Raw genomic sequence first — 16,284 nt, 5'->3', positions numbered from 1 at the left:
TCTCAAAAGAAAACATTTATGCGGTCAACAAACATATTAAAAAAAACTCATCATCACTGATCATTAGAGAAATGCAAATCAAAACCACAATGAGATACCATCTCAGGCTAGTTAGAATGGTGATCATTAAAAAGTCTGGAAACAACTGATGCTCAAGAGGATGCAGAGAAATAGGAATGCTTTTACACCATTGGTGGGACTGTAAATTAGTTCACCCATTATGGAAGACAGTGTGGTGATTCCTCAAGTATATAGAACCAGAAATACTATTTGACCCAGCAATCCCATTAATGGGTATATATCCAAAGGATTATAAATCATTCTACTAGAAAGACACATGCACATGTAGGTTTATAGCACCACTGTTTACAATAGCAAAGACTTGGAACCAACCCAAATGCCCATCAATGATAGAGTGGATAAAGAAAATGTGGCACATATACACCATGGAATACTATGCAGCTTTAAAAAGAATGAGTTTATGTCCTTTACAGGGACATGGATGAAGCTGGAAACCATCATCCTCAGCAAACTAACACAGGAACAGAAAACCAAACACCACATGTTCTCACTAATAAGTGGGAGCTGAACAATGAGAACACATAGACATAGGGCAGGGAATATCACACATTGGGGCATACTAGGGTTAGAGGTAAGAGGAGGGAGAGCATTAGGAAAAATACATAATGCATGCGGAGCTTAAAACCTAGATGATTTGTTCATAGGTACAGCAAACCACCATGGCACATATACACCTATGTAACAAACCTGTACATTCAACACATGTATCCCAGAACTTAAAGTAAAATAAAAAAAAAATGAGACTGGCAAAAATAATAAACAGCATTAAATCAAATAAAGTGACTCAGTGCAAAGGGTAATTTAAAATGCAGAGAATATGGAATCTCAGACTGGTTAAAGAGCTAGGTGTTTTTCTTAGCAGAAGTAAGGGTGAGGAGGCAGCTGAACATTTTAATAACAGACTCCGTCTCTGTCAGATTCTCTCTTCTCTGAATCAATTATCTTCATGTGGACACCTGTCAGTCTGAACCTAAGAAGCACTAGTCCTTATTTCTCCTGCTGTTTCCCTGTTTCCCTCCCCTTCTCTTATTAATACTAAAGATCCCCCAACCATCCTGGCACTTCTCTCCCCTCACATCTGAGGGTGGCTGGACAAAGAAGATAAACACTGAAGGAGAAAAAGTCTAATCTTCCCTACAGCATCTTGTACCATTTATTCACTGTATTTTCAAAGTGGAACCTCCATGTTTTTTGTAATAAAAATCTATGTCACTCATCACTCACCTGCCCGGCACATAGACCAAGTGGCAGGACAGCATCCTGGGACTCAGATCTAACACTGAGAGGAATTGAAGACAGGTGTCCGAGGCAGCAAGTCAAAGGGCTGATTTTAACCAGTCACTCTCCCTGAAAAGGAATTCGGTGACTATGGGCTGTACTTTGCAGAATGAAGAGTCTCAACATTCATTTCAAGCATTGTATTCAACTATTGATTCTAACAGCAGGGAAGTTTTGCTTCATAGAGATGTGTTCTTCTCCATGGAGAAGAAGAAGTCTACAGAGGTTCCCAACCTTCCCAATGTCTGGAATACACAGAAAATTAGAACATGTGTCTGACTTAATGGACAGAAAGGCAAAGCTGCCATAGCCAGAGATGACCCTCTTGGAGCTCCATCCACCCTGCATTTGGGGGAATTAGTTCCTCGGAGCAGCTTTTCATGTATCACCTACTCAGGTCCTGTCCTTGACCCATGAAGAGAATTTCTCTGAGGCACTGACCTTTGGAGGACATTTGAAATCTCAGAAGAGAAGAGAATGACCAAGACAATTTGTGAGTCAGAAATCAGAGCTTTATTATAGCATGAGGTAAAGGAGGAAAAGAAGACCTGCAATTGAGGTGCTCCATCAAGTGCAAAGTTCTTCCAGGGAAGCCCCATGAGTCTTGGTGGCCCCTGTCCACCCATGAATGGAATGAGAGGAAATGGAAAGAGTTAAGCATCAGGTTGTAGCAGGTTCTTGAACATTCTGTCCAAAGAGTTCTTCTTAGCCCAGGTCAGCAGCAGCTCCCAGAGCTGTGGCAGCAGCCAGAGCCCCCAGAAGGTTCACTCTCACAGCAATCTGGGCTCTGGTGCCGGCGCCGGTGGAAGAGACGGGGCCTGTGGTGGCTCAGGCAGTAGCCACCACTCCCAGAACTGCAGCAGCCCCCAGAGCTGGAGCCACAGCAGCCCCCAGAGCTGGGACCACAGCAGGAAGAGACTGTAGGGGAACATGGAGCTGGGCACTGGGGTGGGCATTTGGGGGGACACTTAGGTGGACATTTTGGGGTACACTTAGGAGGACACTTGGGAGGGGGCTGGCACTGCTGCTGGTTTTGCTGGCAAGACATCCTGGCAGAGTTTAGTGAGCCTAAAACATAATAATGAAACTCTTTAAATATTTAAAACCAACGATCATTTATACCTCTTCTGAAATCAATGCATGGGTGGGAGAAGAATGATATTTAGATTATACAGTCATATCAGTAATCTGAAAGAAACAACTTGAATCTTTCCTCCAAATGAAAGCACATACATTTAAAAATCCACAGAATGAGCTCCTTATTCTTCCTTTCAGGGGAAGCTGGGATTTCTCTATCCTCACAAGCCTGAGTACAGTATTCACAGCTCCCTAAAGTACCTATTTCCTTAATACAAGCCCTAAGGACCAGCTGGGTGTTGCAGGACACACCAGGGTGTCCTCTGGAAAAAGATTTTGCAATGAAACCTCCAGATAAAAGGACTTGGCTTGAAGTATTAGCCAGTTTCCATGGTGGAAATATGCCCAACACGGCAGTTTTGAAGTTACCCATGTGAAGTCACTGAACAAGAATTGGAAAAGATGTGCACAGTTAGCTTTCCCCACCTATATGAGCTCCAGTAGGCCTCAGAGCCTCAATAGATTTGAGGCAGACTGGGTCCTATTCCTGCTCAGCATGGCAGAACACAAGCACACAACTCTCTTTCTCCAGCCTATCTCCATCCTCCCCATCCCTCTGCCTTGCTCATACCTCTCTGGTATCCCAGGTTGCCACTCACCCTGGTCACACGCAGGAGCACAGACACGTCCCTGGGGAGTCAGAGCAGATGAGGTGCTGAAGCTGGATATGTCTTTTATAGGGCCCAGGCTTGGCTCTGAGAAGAGCAGGAGGTGGCTCTTGCACAACCAGGCACGTGCTGGATCATTCCTGACATTCTTCTGCCTCCTTGTCCCTGCAATCCAAAGAGGCCTCAGGAGCTTCCAGGACTCCTCTCTGGGGCTGGGGTCTGGGGAGGCTTTAGCCAGTCAGAGCCTCCACCAGGCGGGAGCCCTAAAGAGTTAACTTAGGGTACACAAGGGACTCGTGCCTGGATGAGATCCTGTTCCCTGCATCTTTTGTATTCGTGTCCTCTGAAGAAACATCAGTTCTGAGCCACAACATTCCCTGACCTTGTAAAAATGTTCCATTATGACTCCCTCTACCCTGAGCAGTTTATCTTCCATGTTCTGCTGTAGATCCAGCCGTTCCAGGGGGCTTCTACAGCCTTGGCTCTTTCTAAGCATCCTACTCCCTTGCCTAGGTTCTCAGCCCTTCCTCCTGGGCTCTGTGTTTCTGCTTTTCCTCCGACTCACCATGGCAAGCAGATTCAGTGGATTAAATCTGAATTGGTTCTGTGGTCTAGAGCAGAGTATGATTGAGAATAAACAATTCCTTCTAAAATCAGAACATTATTCTTAGTCAGAGGAATTGTACTGAATGTGGTACTGGAATCAGAAAAATTGCATATGCTAATTGAGGGATCTTTGGAAATTGCTAGAACAATTATCAACAATTGCTAGAGTGTCACTATGATACTCACAATGAGTATCAGGTCTCATATGTAATAGCCGTTATAAACCAGGTACACCTATCTCACTGAGCTGTTTTTAATATTAAGTGATAAATAAGAAAGAGCTTAGTGTGACACTGTGTACCTGATAGACACTTAATAAATATGTGTTTAAAAGAAAAACTAATGCCATGTATTGAGTACTTACCCAGGTCTTATGTGGCATTCATTGTCCATATAGAACCCTTGCAAGACACTTAGTTTATTTGAAAACTCCCTTAGGAAGTGGACATCATTTCTTGTGGCTTCTGTGGAGAGGGAACTCCTTTCCTACCCTGAAGTAGAGGGTCAGAAAGGGGTCTACTTGTTCAGAGTTCTGATTCGGGGTTGCGCTAGACAAGTTACCCATTCGTTTATTCATTTATTTTAAACAGATATACTGAGGATGAACTTTGAAAACCTTAGGCTAACTGAAATAAATCAATCACAAAAGACTGCATTTCTTATGATCCTGTTTATATGAAATGTGTAGTCAACAAATCTGTGGAAATAGAAAGGGGATGAGGCTTTAGCCAGTTATAGCCTCTCTCAGGATGGATCCCTGAAGAGCTGACTTAGGGCATCTGAGGAACCAGAGCCTAAACAAGATTCTGTTCCCTGTACCTCATTTTACTTTTATGCACATCCTCTGAGGAAACATCAGTGGCTTCCAGGTACTTTAGCAGGCTGGGAGAAATTAGAAAATTACAACTAATGGATACAGGTTTTCTTTCTGGAGTAATGAAAATGTTCTGGAATTGTGGTGGTGATTGTCCAACTCTATGAATATACTGAAAACCACTGCATTAACACTTTAAATAAATGAACTATGTAATATGTGAATTATGTCTCAATGAAAACATTGAAATTAGAATTGAAAAAGATAGTTATTCACACCTCTGATTAAAACAGAAACAGACCACGCTTTCACACTGTCTAATGCCTACTTGGTGGGGGAGGGTGGATAGGTAGAAAACATAGTTTCCCATTGTCTGCTTCTACCTGAGGGATTCTATTCACCTATTTATCCAATCCTATTTTCAGACCTGATTCCTGTTCTCAGAGAGCTTTTACCTCAAGGATAAAGTAAGTCCACAGTGTGATTAGAGCAGTGTATTCAAAAGGCATTCTTTGAAAGCCTACAACATTCTTGGAGCACGTATGTCCAAACATACGGATATAGAGGTGAACAATAAGTAGCCCATGACCTCAAGGACTGCAGAATGTAGTGGCCTTTTTGAAGATGACTGCAGAAAAACTGGGTACCAAAGAAGTGATGTTTGGGGCCTGAACCTCCTGAGTCACTAATTCCCAATGTGATTGAAAGATGTTAGTTCATTCCACTGTCTTCATGGTGATATCACCCTCAGCTTCCTCATACTCTTTGACAAAGATATTTGTAACAATGTTGTAAGTGAGGAAGTAGGGGAGGCAAGCTTGTGTGTGTGTATGTGTGTGTGTGTGCACTGTGTGCATGTATGCTGTATTCATATAAAAATGTAAGTGAAATGAACATGCACATACTTGAGCATCTGGATTGAGTGGTTGAATAAGCAATGGAAGGACTAGTGGAAACCAATCCTCTGAGAAACCAGAACTGGGAGATAAACAGCTCTTTTTTGCCCACATTTTTGCTCACTTTTCCCCTTTATATCTCAAAAAGTGGTAGGAATTGGTTCACAAGTCGGTGAAGAAACACCTGACTACAGGTATTCTTGCTTCTGTCTCCACAGTCTTCACACCATCATGTGTGATCTCTCTGAGCCAGGAGACCCATGGGTCACATTGCCCATGCTCCCTCAGGGACCACCCAAATACATAATTGCCTCATGAATGTTTGCAGGATCAATGCACCATTTCAGGATCACATGAATGAGTACATAGGTGTCATGAGAAGAATGGCCTGGGCGTGATTTCAGACATTTCATCTGAAGTTCATGACATCTGGAAAGTCACTCTCCTGTAGGCTGGTCTCTCTAAGTAGCTCCTTGATTTCTCTCCCTGGCAACTTAAATGCCATATATTCCAGAAAAACACTCCCTACCAAATGTTGGAACTTTATTTTACCTACAGTACAAGAAAAAGCCTTACCATGTCTTTTTATTTGTCTCCCCTTATTTAATAGACTGACTAATCCAAAATTTTCCTGTACCATAACTTTTGATCTTTTTTTCAATATTGTCTAGCAGAGTCTAGTGCTAGACAGAGAGACAGGGAGGAGCACAGCAGAGGGGTGTTCTGGGCAAAGCCAGAATTGGCTTGTCTAGTATTTACATACATATTTATATGACCTAAAGTGGATCAGTTTTATACTTATCTTAATTCATCAATTCCATGATACAGTCTTCTAACGTTTGTTAACAGCCCTTAAATCAGTATATACCATATGATTGGTGGCACGTAATAGTTGAATTTGCAGCATTTTTTTCTTTCCTTGTGGTGCATGAAATAAGGGTGCCCCTTACAACTGATAGCCTCTTAAAGCTCAGAAATACAGTAGGTAGGAAGTGAGTACGTAGATATGAAATGAGATGATGACAGAATTGACATTGTTTAGTATTAGTTCTGTTTCTAAGAATGTCAGTTCTAACACTTTTAACTTGGAGTTATATGTTTCTTTACAGGTACTAATTTGATACTAATGTATTTTATAAACTGTCTGCCAGCACACCAAGAATAGGTTTAAAAGGGCAAAATTATTCTCGTCCTGGCTCTAATTTATCTGACATATTATTCAATTCATTTTGAAACTCAGAAACCTTGCCAAAAAACCACCAGCAATGCCAGTGCCTTTAAAGGGCCCTCCACAGTGCCACTCCAGTGCACAGCCCATGTTCACCTCCAAATCTTCTTGTGTGACCCCTGCATGGGAAGCAGCTACAGCAATTATCAGTTCCCAGAGCTCCAGCTACTGTGCGGTGTCAGCAGCCTTGTCTGTGCTGTACTGACTACATCTCTGTGGAACCAACGTCCAAAGGCCAAGGGCCTCCCCAGCCGCGTGCTGCATTCCCTCTCTCCAGTCCTTCTAACATCACACCCTTGTTGAGACTCCCGGGGTTACCAGGTAGAAGTTTCTGTTTTCCCAATATTCTCCAAAGGTCTGTCCAGAAATTTGCCTTTATCCTAAGTGAAAATAAAACCATCATTTCATGTTCTTAGTGTGTCCTGGTCACAGTTGGCCCCTCTTCTGTCTCTTGGGTCGTATCTCCAGTGACCTCCATGTATTCTCTCAGTCTCGGTGATGGTTAATTTTGCCCAGGCTGTGCTATGGTACCCAGCTGTTTGATCAAACGGCAATCCACAGGTTTCTCTGTAAGTATTTAATCAGTAGACTGAGTAAGCAGGTTATCTTCCCTAATGTGAGCCTCATCCAATAAGCTGAAGCCTTTAATAATGGAGACTGAGGTTTCCCAAAGAAGAAGAAATCAAGACTGCAGTGTAGAGACTCTGCCTGTTTCCGGACTACTGCAGAATTTAGACTCAACGTTGCAACATCAACTGTTATCTGAATTTCCAGCCAAGACTTTGGACTTGCCAGCCCACACAGTCATCACATGAGTCAATTTCTTAAAATAAATTTCTCTCTCTCTTCTGTTTCTCTGCATAACCCTAGCCAATACAGTTCTACCTACCTCCCTGTCTTCCCCTGAGGTATAGGTTGAGTGGAGTTGTGCTTTTGGGTCAAATACTTCCATATGTGTATATACATATATACACCTACATGTGTGTACAAATGATAAAAATAACAGAAAGTAATAACTGATGCTGACTGACCTTCTATTTTGTTCTAGGTATATTTAACTGTTTTATACACATTATCTCATTTAATCTTCATACCAATCCTGTGATGTAGGTAGTATTAATATCCCCACTATACTAACTAGAAAACAAAGGCTCCTAGAGCTAAACAAATAGCCCAAGTTGACACAGCTGGGAATAAAGTTCAGAAAATTTAACCCAAAAAATTTCAATTATTTTAGCATAATGTTAACAGGTTTCTGAGAACAAGTTTACACACAGCATAAATACACTACCACACACACACACACACACACACACAATGTCAGACCATCTTTCTAGTCCAGATTGTCAATTATTTTGTTTGGTGGGGTGAATTTTCCAGATCATTTATAACTATGCTTTCTAAATCCCTCTCCCATGCCAATTCCCTGCCAACCTCATTGTCTGTGTACCTCTCTTTTATGCAATATCTATGCACTTACTTCTTAATCAAAACCAAGACAGAACCCATCATTTTTCATGACCCAGACAGCACTATTTATAGGCTATCATGGGATAAAACTATGTTAATTACATATGATCACTACACACACACACCAACACCCTCACTGCCTATGTCCATTTATGTCCAGTATTTCTATCTTTCTAATCATTGGAATTAGAAGAATTTCAGTGTTAGATGAATAGGACACATTAATTAAATATTATAATTTCAATCACTTCTTATCTATGCCTTGGGATTCTCTGGAGCAAGGAACTATTTCCAAGGATTCTGTGCTGAGCAATTTAGGTAACTATTAAGCAGGTCTTATGAGAGTAAATGAGAGAAGGATATGATCAGATGAATTAGAAGAACTGAACATCTCTAAAGAAAAAACAATTTGAGGATTTTCTTGGACTGTCTCCCATTAGTAAATTCAATAATCAGAGTTTATTAATTCACTCTCGTATACACCCAGCAAGTATTGTTGACTATGTGGCCAACTCTGAGGATACTACATGATATGAAAGAAATATAATCTCTGCCCACTGTGACTATATTCTTAAGAAAGGATGGAAGGACGTGGATGAAGATAACGGCATGAGAAATAGAGGCTCATTTTGTGCAGTGTGGGAACTAACACAGAAACATTAGTATATCAGGCAAGAAAAGAAGGGATAGCTGTTTTAAGTCTAGCTTGTTGAGAAAAACTTACCATAAGCTGTTTGAATTTCACACGCAGTAAATAGTGCATGCCTTCCCAGTTTAACCCCAGAGAACTGGTTGAGACCACACACTGTAGTTAAATCACCTAGATTTGGATTCTGAGAACCAGTTACTTGCCTTAAAACCTGAGAAATGTGCCCAAAATTGTCTGTGCATCTGTCTTTTCATCTATGACGTGTGGAAAATAGCTGTAATTTCCTAATAGCAATATTGTGTGAATTGTTATTTTGGTTGAGTTACACCCAAAACACTTATAAGAGTGCATATCTTATAACAAGTACAAAAGTTTAGAATTTCATAGTTTTACTCTTTCTGTACATAGTTCTGAATTAGGTGTGAAGATGGAGCAATGCAACCAGCGTGGGTGTGGACTAGGATTGAAAACTCACCTAGCAAGGTCAAGGAGCAACCACGAAATGGTAACATGGGGAATGTGTTTCTGAATATTAATGATTTTGTCAATTATTTACAAGCAGAGGGAGAATTGTTTAGAAAGTGAAAAGTAGCCTTATTCTAGGTTTACACATGTGTTCTTTCCAGCTGAATTTACTTCCAGCTGAATTCAGGTTGAGACATCCTGTCAACTGAGCCAGCGACAGCAAGAGTCCCTCCAAGAGCCGGCCAATATACTTGTCTCTCAGGCTCCCGAGTTTTTCTTAGCACTGTGGGTAGTTTTGGTCTTACTCTGGGAGCAGCTGCTCCTGGAGTTAGCACAGGCAAAACACAGTCCGCCGACCTTGGCTGCAGAGCTGCTGCAGCAGCAGCAACAGAGCCTGGAGAGTCAGCGAGAGAGCAGCGCCACAGCTCTCGGGCACTGCTGTGGATCTCACAGGGTCCGAGTTGAGATAACCACACACACAAGCATCCATCCTGGCCCAAAACTCCTTTTCTACTCTACCGTATTCCTGGGCTGACCTCTGGGGACTCAAGAGGGTGACCAGGTAGAATTTTCACTCCATGTGGAGGTGAAAGTGCTCTCTGGGGATTCTGGCCCAGGTGACAATCCATCCACCTTTTCCTTTTCACAGTGTGTTCTGGTTACTGTTGACTCTCCTCACTTGGGTCATATTTCAGATAACCCAGAGTTAATCATCTGTCACCCTCCCCCTCTAGATACCTTTGAAAGAGATGCAGTCATAACACCAAATATGGTGTCTGATTGCACAGCACACTTCTTCTCAGAGCCTCACCCTCTTCCTGCCCTTGAGAGATGATCCAGACCCCTGATCTTTGGCCCACTTCTGGGTGATGGGTGGATTAGAGGTGGGGAGACAGGCAGAAGTAACTCTGAGCCTCTGCCAGGCATCCATAAGCCAGGTCTTGTGCCTGTCTCCAAGGTGCTCCCCACAGCACTCCAGACCTCAGCTGCAGGCAGTGAATTCCCCTGCCTAATCAACCTTCCATGCAGATTTGCCTCAGTGCATACAGCAGAGCCCATAAAGGTAGGACTGTGGGCAGGACGTTCCTGAATGTTGTGTTAAGAGGTAAGAGAAGTGTACCCAGAGAGTCTGTGTCACTATTTCCAGAAACACAGCAATCCAGTTGTCTTTACTCAGCAGGTCGAACTATATCAAGAACTACTTGATTGGATGTGTGCGCGATATACGTGCTCCGCTTCATTCTTAACTCACATCTTTAAATTTTGTCCAGAACCACACTGCATCCAGATATCAAAATTTATACTTCTGTATCCCTTCTGTACATACAAGCAGCCAGTGAGATTTAGGAAGTTCTTGGGGCTTTAGGAAAGCTCGGGTAAAAGGCTGTATTGGGGTCAGGGCCTTTTACCCACCCTTTCTCTTTCTTCAGACCTGAAGTACAGCGTTGCAGATCAGAGCTCCATCAGGCATCCTGAGATCACCAACTGTTTCCTAGGAAACAACCACTAATAATGAAATGACAAGACAGAGAGGTATCCATCTCTGAAGACTCCAGGGAACAACCGTACCAGCCGTGGACTACTGACCTCTGACTTCATCATAAGTGAGTGGAAATAGCCTGCTCTACTTTTTAAATTGCTGTGATTTTGAGTTCCTGTGATAGTAGCAGAACGTACTTTGTGACACACATGCAAACATGCCAAACATAAGATAAGATGCAAGTAGAAACCAATAGTCAGATTGGAAATTATTCTGTGTATGGAAGTTTGGATGAAGAAAGGATTATGTTCACCACGAAAGGAGCACATGGGGGCCCAGATAGCAGATCCACTGGATAAGGGAAGGGCCGGTGAGTTGCTCTTACTTAAGGCAGAGGTCCCTGAAAGCACATTCAGGTGTCCACCCCTCCACAGGCCAGCCTTCACCTGCCCCAGGCAACCTTAGGTCTCTTGCTTGGAATTCCATTTTATACTATTCGGGTTTTTTTGTTTGTTTTGTTTGCTGACATGTAAACACTAAGGACAAGGGAAAACTTCTTAACCAACTCAGGAAACCCTGAAGCTATGAAAACAAAGAAAGTCATATTTGAGTATTTATAAACTACAAATATTTCCTTGGCAAAAGTTATTATAAACAGAGTCAATTAATTATGATGTATTCAATATTTTAATAAAGACAGATCAAGGTTAATATCCATGATATATCAAGAGCTCTTGAAAATTGAAAAGAAAATTTAAAATCCTATTACAATTGTTGTAGAAATGGCACATGTACATATTTATGGAAGATCAAAATTAATACTGGTCAGGGACTTGAAAATTGGTTAACAATGAGACTGGCAAAATAATAAAGAACATTAAGTCAAATAAACTGACAGTGCAGAGGGTGATTTAAAATGCAGTCAGTACAGAATCTCGACTGGTTAATCAGCCAGGTTTTTGTCTTAGTGGCACTAAGGGTAAGTAAGAAGCTAAACATATTAATAAGAGACTCCATCTCTGTCAAAATCCATCTTTGCTGAGTCCATTATCTTCATGTAGACACCTGTCAGCCTGAACCTAAGAAACACTAGCCCTTATTTCCCCTGCTGTGTCCCTGCTTCCCTCCCCTTCCTCTATTAATAATTAAGATGCCCCACCCATCCTGGCACTTCTCCCCCCTCACATCTGAGGGTGGCTTGGCAAAGAAGATAAGTATTGAAGGAGGAAAGGTCTTTTCTTTTGTACAGTGTCTTGTATTCTTATATTCCTTATATTCTTTGTATTTTCTAAGTAACTCTTCCATGTTTTTTCTATTTATTATCTCCATTACTCATCACTCCCCTGCCCAGCACGTGGGCCAAGTGGCAGGACAGCATCCTGGGGCTCAGATCTAACACTGAGAGGAACTGAAGCCAGGTATCCAAGGCAGCAAGTCAAAAGGCTGATCTTCACCAGACTCACCCTCCCTGAAAAGGAGTTCAGTGACCACGGACTATACTTAACAGGAGGAAGGGTCTCAACATCCGTTTCAAGCATTTTACCAACTATTGATTCTAAGAGCAGGTAAGTATTTCTTCATTTAAATGTGTTCTTCTCCCTAGAGAAGAACAAGTCTGCAGAGCTTCCCAACCTTCCCAACGTCTGGAATAGACAGAAAATTAGAACATGTGTCTGGCTTAGTGGAGAGAAAGGCAAAGCTGCCATAGCCAGAGTTGACCCTCTTGGAGCTCCATCCACCCTGCCTTTGGGGGAATCAGTTCCTCGGAGCAGCTTTTCATGTATCACCTACTCATGTCTTCTCCTTGCCTCATGAAGAAAATTTCTCTGGAGGAAAGGTCTTTTCTTTCTTACAGTGTCTTGTATTCTTTGTATTCTTATATTCCTTATATTCTTTGTATTTTCTAAGTAACTCTTCCACATTTTTTCTATTTATTATCTCTGAGGCCCTGTCCTTTGGAGGACATTACAAATCTCAGAAGAAAATAGAATGACCGAGACATTTAGCGAGTCAGAAATCAGAGCTTTATTATAACATGAGATAAAGGAGGAAAAGAAAACTGCAATTGGGGTCCTCCATCAAGCACGAAGTTATTGCAGGGAAACCCCATGAGTCTTTGTGGTCTCTGCACACCAATGAATGGAATGAGAGGAAGCAGAAAGCGTATCCATCAGGCTGCAGCAGGTTCTTGACCATTCAGTTCCAAGAGCTCCTCTGAAGACCAGGTCAGCAGCAGCCCCCAGAGCTGTGGCAGCAGCCAGAGCCCCCAGAAGGTTCACTCTCACAGCAATCTGGGCTCTGGTGCCGACGCCGGTGGAAGAGACGGGGCCTGTGGTGACTCAGGCAGCAGCCACCACTCCCAGAGCTGCAGCAGCCCCCAGAGCTGGGACCACAGCAGCCTCCAGAGCTGGGACCACAGCAGGAAGAGACTGCAGGGGAGCATGGAGCTGGGCACTGGGGTGGGCATTTGGGGGGACACTTAGGTGGACATTTTGGGGTACACTTAGGAGGACACGTGGGAGGGGGCTGGCACTGCTGCTGGTTTTGCTGGCAAGACATGCTGGCAGGAGTTTAGTCAACCTAAAAGATAGTAATGAAACTCTTTAAATATTTCAAACCAAAGGTCGTAAGTATACCTCCTCTAAAATCAATGCATGTGTAGCAGAAGAATGATATTTAGATCATACAGTCACATCAGTAACCTGAAAGAAACGACTTGAATCTTTCCTCCAGATAAAAGTACATAGATTAAAAATCAACAGAATGAGCTTCTTCTTCTTCCTTTCAAGGGAAACTGGGATTGCTCTGTCCTCACAAGCCTGAGTACAGTATTCACAGCTCCCTGAAGTACCTATTTCCTTAATACAAGCCCTAAGGACCAGCTGGGTGTTTCAGAATACACCAAGGGGTCCTCTGGAAAATATTTCACAATGAAACCTCCAGATAAAAGGGCCTGGCTTGAAGTATTTGCCAGTTTCCATGGTGGAAATATACCCAACATGGCAGTTTTGAAGTTACCAATGTGAAGTCACTGAGCACAAAATTGGAAAAGATGTGCACAGTTAGCTTTTCCCACCTAAATGAGCTCCAGTAGGCCTCAGAGCCTCAGTAGATTCAAGGCAGACTGAGTCCTATTCCTGCTCAGTATGGCAGAACACAAGCACACAACTCTCTTACTCCAGCCTACCTCCATCCTCCCCATCCCTCTGCCCTGCTCATACCTCTCTGGTATCCCAGGTTGCCACTCACCCTGGTCACACGCAGGAGCACAGACACGTCCCTGGGGAGTCAGAGCAGATGAGGTGCTGAAGCTGGATGTGTCTTTTATAGGGCCCAGGCTTGACTCTGGGAAGAGCAGAAGGTGGCTCTTGCACAACCAGGCACGTGCTGGGTCATTCCTGACATTCTTCTGCCTCCCAGTCCCTGCAATCCAAAGAGGCCTCAGGAGCTTCCAGGACTCCTCTCTGGAGCTGGGGTCTAGAGAGGCTTTAGCCAGTCACAGACTTCACCAGGTGGGAGCCCTAACGAGTTAAGTTAGGGTACCCAAGTGACCCACACCTGGACAAGATTCTGTTCCCTGCATTTTCTTAATGCATTTCCTCTGAGGAAATATCAGTTCTGAGCCACAGCTTTCCTTGAACTTGTGGAAATGTTCCATTATGACTCCCTCCACCCTGAGCAGTTTCTTTTCCATGTTCTGTTGTAGATCCAGCCATCCCAGGGGGCTTCTACAGCCTTGGCTCTTTCTAGGCATCCCTCCCTTGCCTAGGCTCTCAGCCCTTCCTCCTGGCCTCTGGGTTTCTGCTTTTCCTCCGGCTCACCATGGCAAGCAGATTCAGTGGGTTAAATCTGAATTGATTCCGTCACCTAGAGCAAGGAGAATGATTGAGAATAAACAATTCCCTCTAAAATCTAAACATTTCCTTCAGTCGGAGGAATTGTATTGAATCTGCTACTGGAATCAGAAAACCTGCATGTGATAAATGGGTAATCTCTGGAAGTTGCTGGAACAATTATCAGTAATTGCTAGAGTATTATTATGATACTCACTATGAGTATCACTTCTCATATGTAATGCCCATTATAAACCAGATATACCTATCTCACTGAGCAGGTTGTAATATAAAGTGAGAAGTAAGAAAGAACTAAGTATGACACTTTGTGCCTGATAGACCCTTAATAAATATATGTTTAAAAGAAAAACTAAAGCCATGTGTTGGGTACTTGCCCAGGTCTTATGTGTCATTAATTGTCTGTATAGAGCCCTTACCCTCCAAGAGCTTAACTCAACCAGAAACTTAGATTATTCGAAACCTCTCTTAGGAAGTAGACATCTTTTCTTGGGGCTCCTATGGAGAGGGAACTCTTTTCCTACCAGGAAGTAGAGGGTCAGCCAGGGGTCGGTTATTCAGAGTTCTGATTCTGGGTTGCACTAGACAGAGTTACCCATTCATTTATTCATTTATTTTAAACAGATATATTGAGGGTGAACCTTGAAAACATTACACTAAGTGAAAGAAGCCAGTCACAAAAGACTGCACATTGACGGCCGGGCACGGTGGCTCAAGCCTGTAATCCCAGCACTTTGGGAGGCCGAGACGGGCGGATCACGAGGTCAGGAGATCGAGACTATCCTGGCTAATACGGTGAAACCCCGTCTCTACTAAAAAATACAAAAATATAGCCGAGCAAGGTGGCGGGCGCCTGTAGTCCCAGCTACTCGGGAGGCTGAGGCAGGAGAATGGCGTAAACCCGGGAGACGGAGCTTGCAGTGAGCTGAGATCCGGCCACTGCACTCCAGCCTGGGCAACGGAGCAAGACTCCGTCTCAAAAAAAAAAAAAAAAGACTGCACATTGTATGATGTTATTTATATGAAATGTGTAGAGTAGGCAAATCTGTGAAAGTAGAAAGGAGATGAGGCTTTAGCCAGTTACAGCCTCTCCCAGGCTGGCCCCCTGAAGAGCTGACTTAGGGCATCTGAGGAACGAGAGCCTGGACAAGATTCTCTTCACTGTATCTCCTTTTATATTTATGCCTGTCCTCTAAGAAATATCAGCATCTTCCAGGAGCTTTAGCGGGTTGGGAGAAATTGGGAAATTACTGCCAATGGATACAGGTTTTCTTTGTGGAGTAATGAAAATGTTCTAAAATGATGGTGGTGATTGTCCAACTCTATGAATATACTGAAAACCACTGAATTTACACTTTAAACAAATGAACTATGCAATATGTGAATTACGTCTCAATAAAGATGTTAAAATTAAAATTGAAAAAGATCGATATTCACACCTCTGATTAAAACAGAAAAACAGACTGCGCCTTCACATTACTTAATGCCTACTTAGAGGGGGAGGGGAGGATGCAGAGAAAGCCCAGTTTCCCATTGTCAGTTTCTAACGGAGGGATTCTATTCTAGTTATCCAGTCCTATTATCAGATCTGATTCCTGCTCTCAGACAGCTTTTACCTGAAGGATAAAGTAAGTCAACAGTGTGACCAGTGCAGTGTATTCAAAAGGCATTCCTTGAAAGCCTACAACATTCTTGGAGCACGTATGTCCAGACACAGGGAT

General features: G+C 42.9%; 2 protein-coding genes across 2 annotated transcripts; both read right to left on the bottom strand.

Moving 5' to 3' along the window:
- Nucleotides 1-1,849: 1,849 nt before the first annotated feature.
- LOC101022264 (late cornified envelope protein 2D-like) lies at nt 1,850-11,269 on the bottom strand. Its single transcript, XM_021923771.2, has one exon. It carries the CDS (start codon nt 2,405-2,407, stop codon nt 2,075-2,077), a length of 333 nt encoding a protein of 110 aa, XP_021779463.1. The 5' UTR covers nt 2,408-11,269; the 3' UTR covers nt 1,850-2,074.
- Nucleotides 11,269-15,218, bottom strand: LOC110740910 (late cornified envelope protein 2D). Its single transcript, XM_031652835.1, has one exon. The coding sequence runs from the start codon at nt 13,269-13,271 to the stop codon at nt 12,939-12,941; it is 333 nt and encodes a 110-aa protein (XP_031508695.1). The 5' UTR covers nt 13,272-15,218; the 3' UTR covers nt 11,269-12,938.
- Nucleotides 15,219-16,284: the final 1,066 nt, after the last annotated feature.

This window comes from Papio anubis, chromosome 1 (genome assembly GCF_008728515.1).
Source record: "Papio anubis isolate 15944 chromosome 1, Panubis1.0, whole genome shotgun sequence".
In the NCBI taxonomy this organism is placed as follows: domain Eukaryota; kingdom Metazoa; phylum Chordata; class Mammalia; order Primates; family Cercopithecidae; genus Papio; species Papio anubis.
Note: the sequence above shows the minus strand (reverse complement) of the source record. Positions and strands in the feature narration are given on the sequence as shown.

Coding starts and splice junctions, on each gene's coding strand:
- LOC101022264 (XM_021923771.2), bottom strand. CDS start 2,407: ATGTCTTGCCAGCAAAACCAGCAGCAGTGCCAGCCCCCTCCCAAGTGT.
- LOC110740910 (XM_031652835.1), bottom strand. CDS start 13,271: ATGTCTTGCCAGCAAAACCAGCAGCAGTGCCAGCCCCCTCCCACGTGT.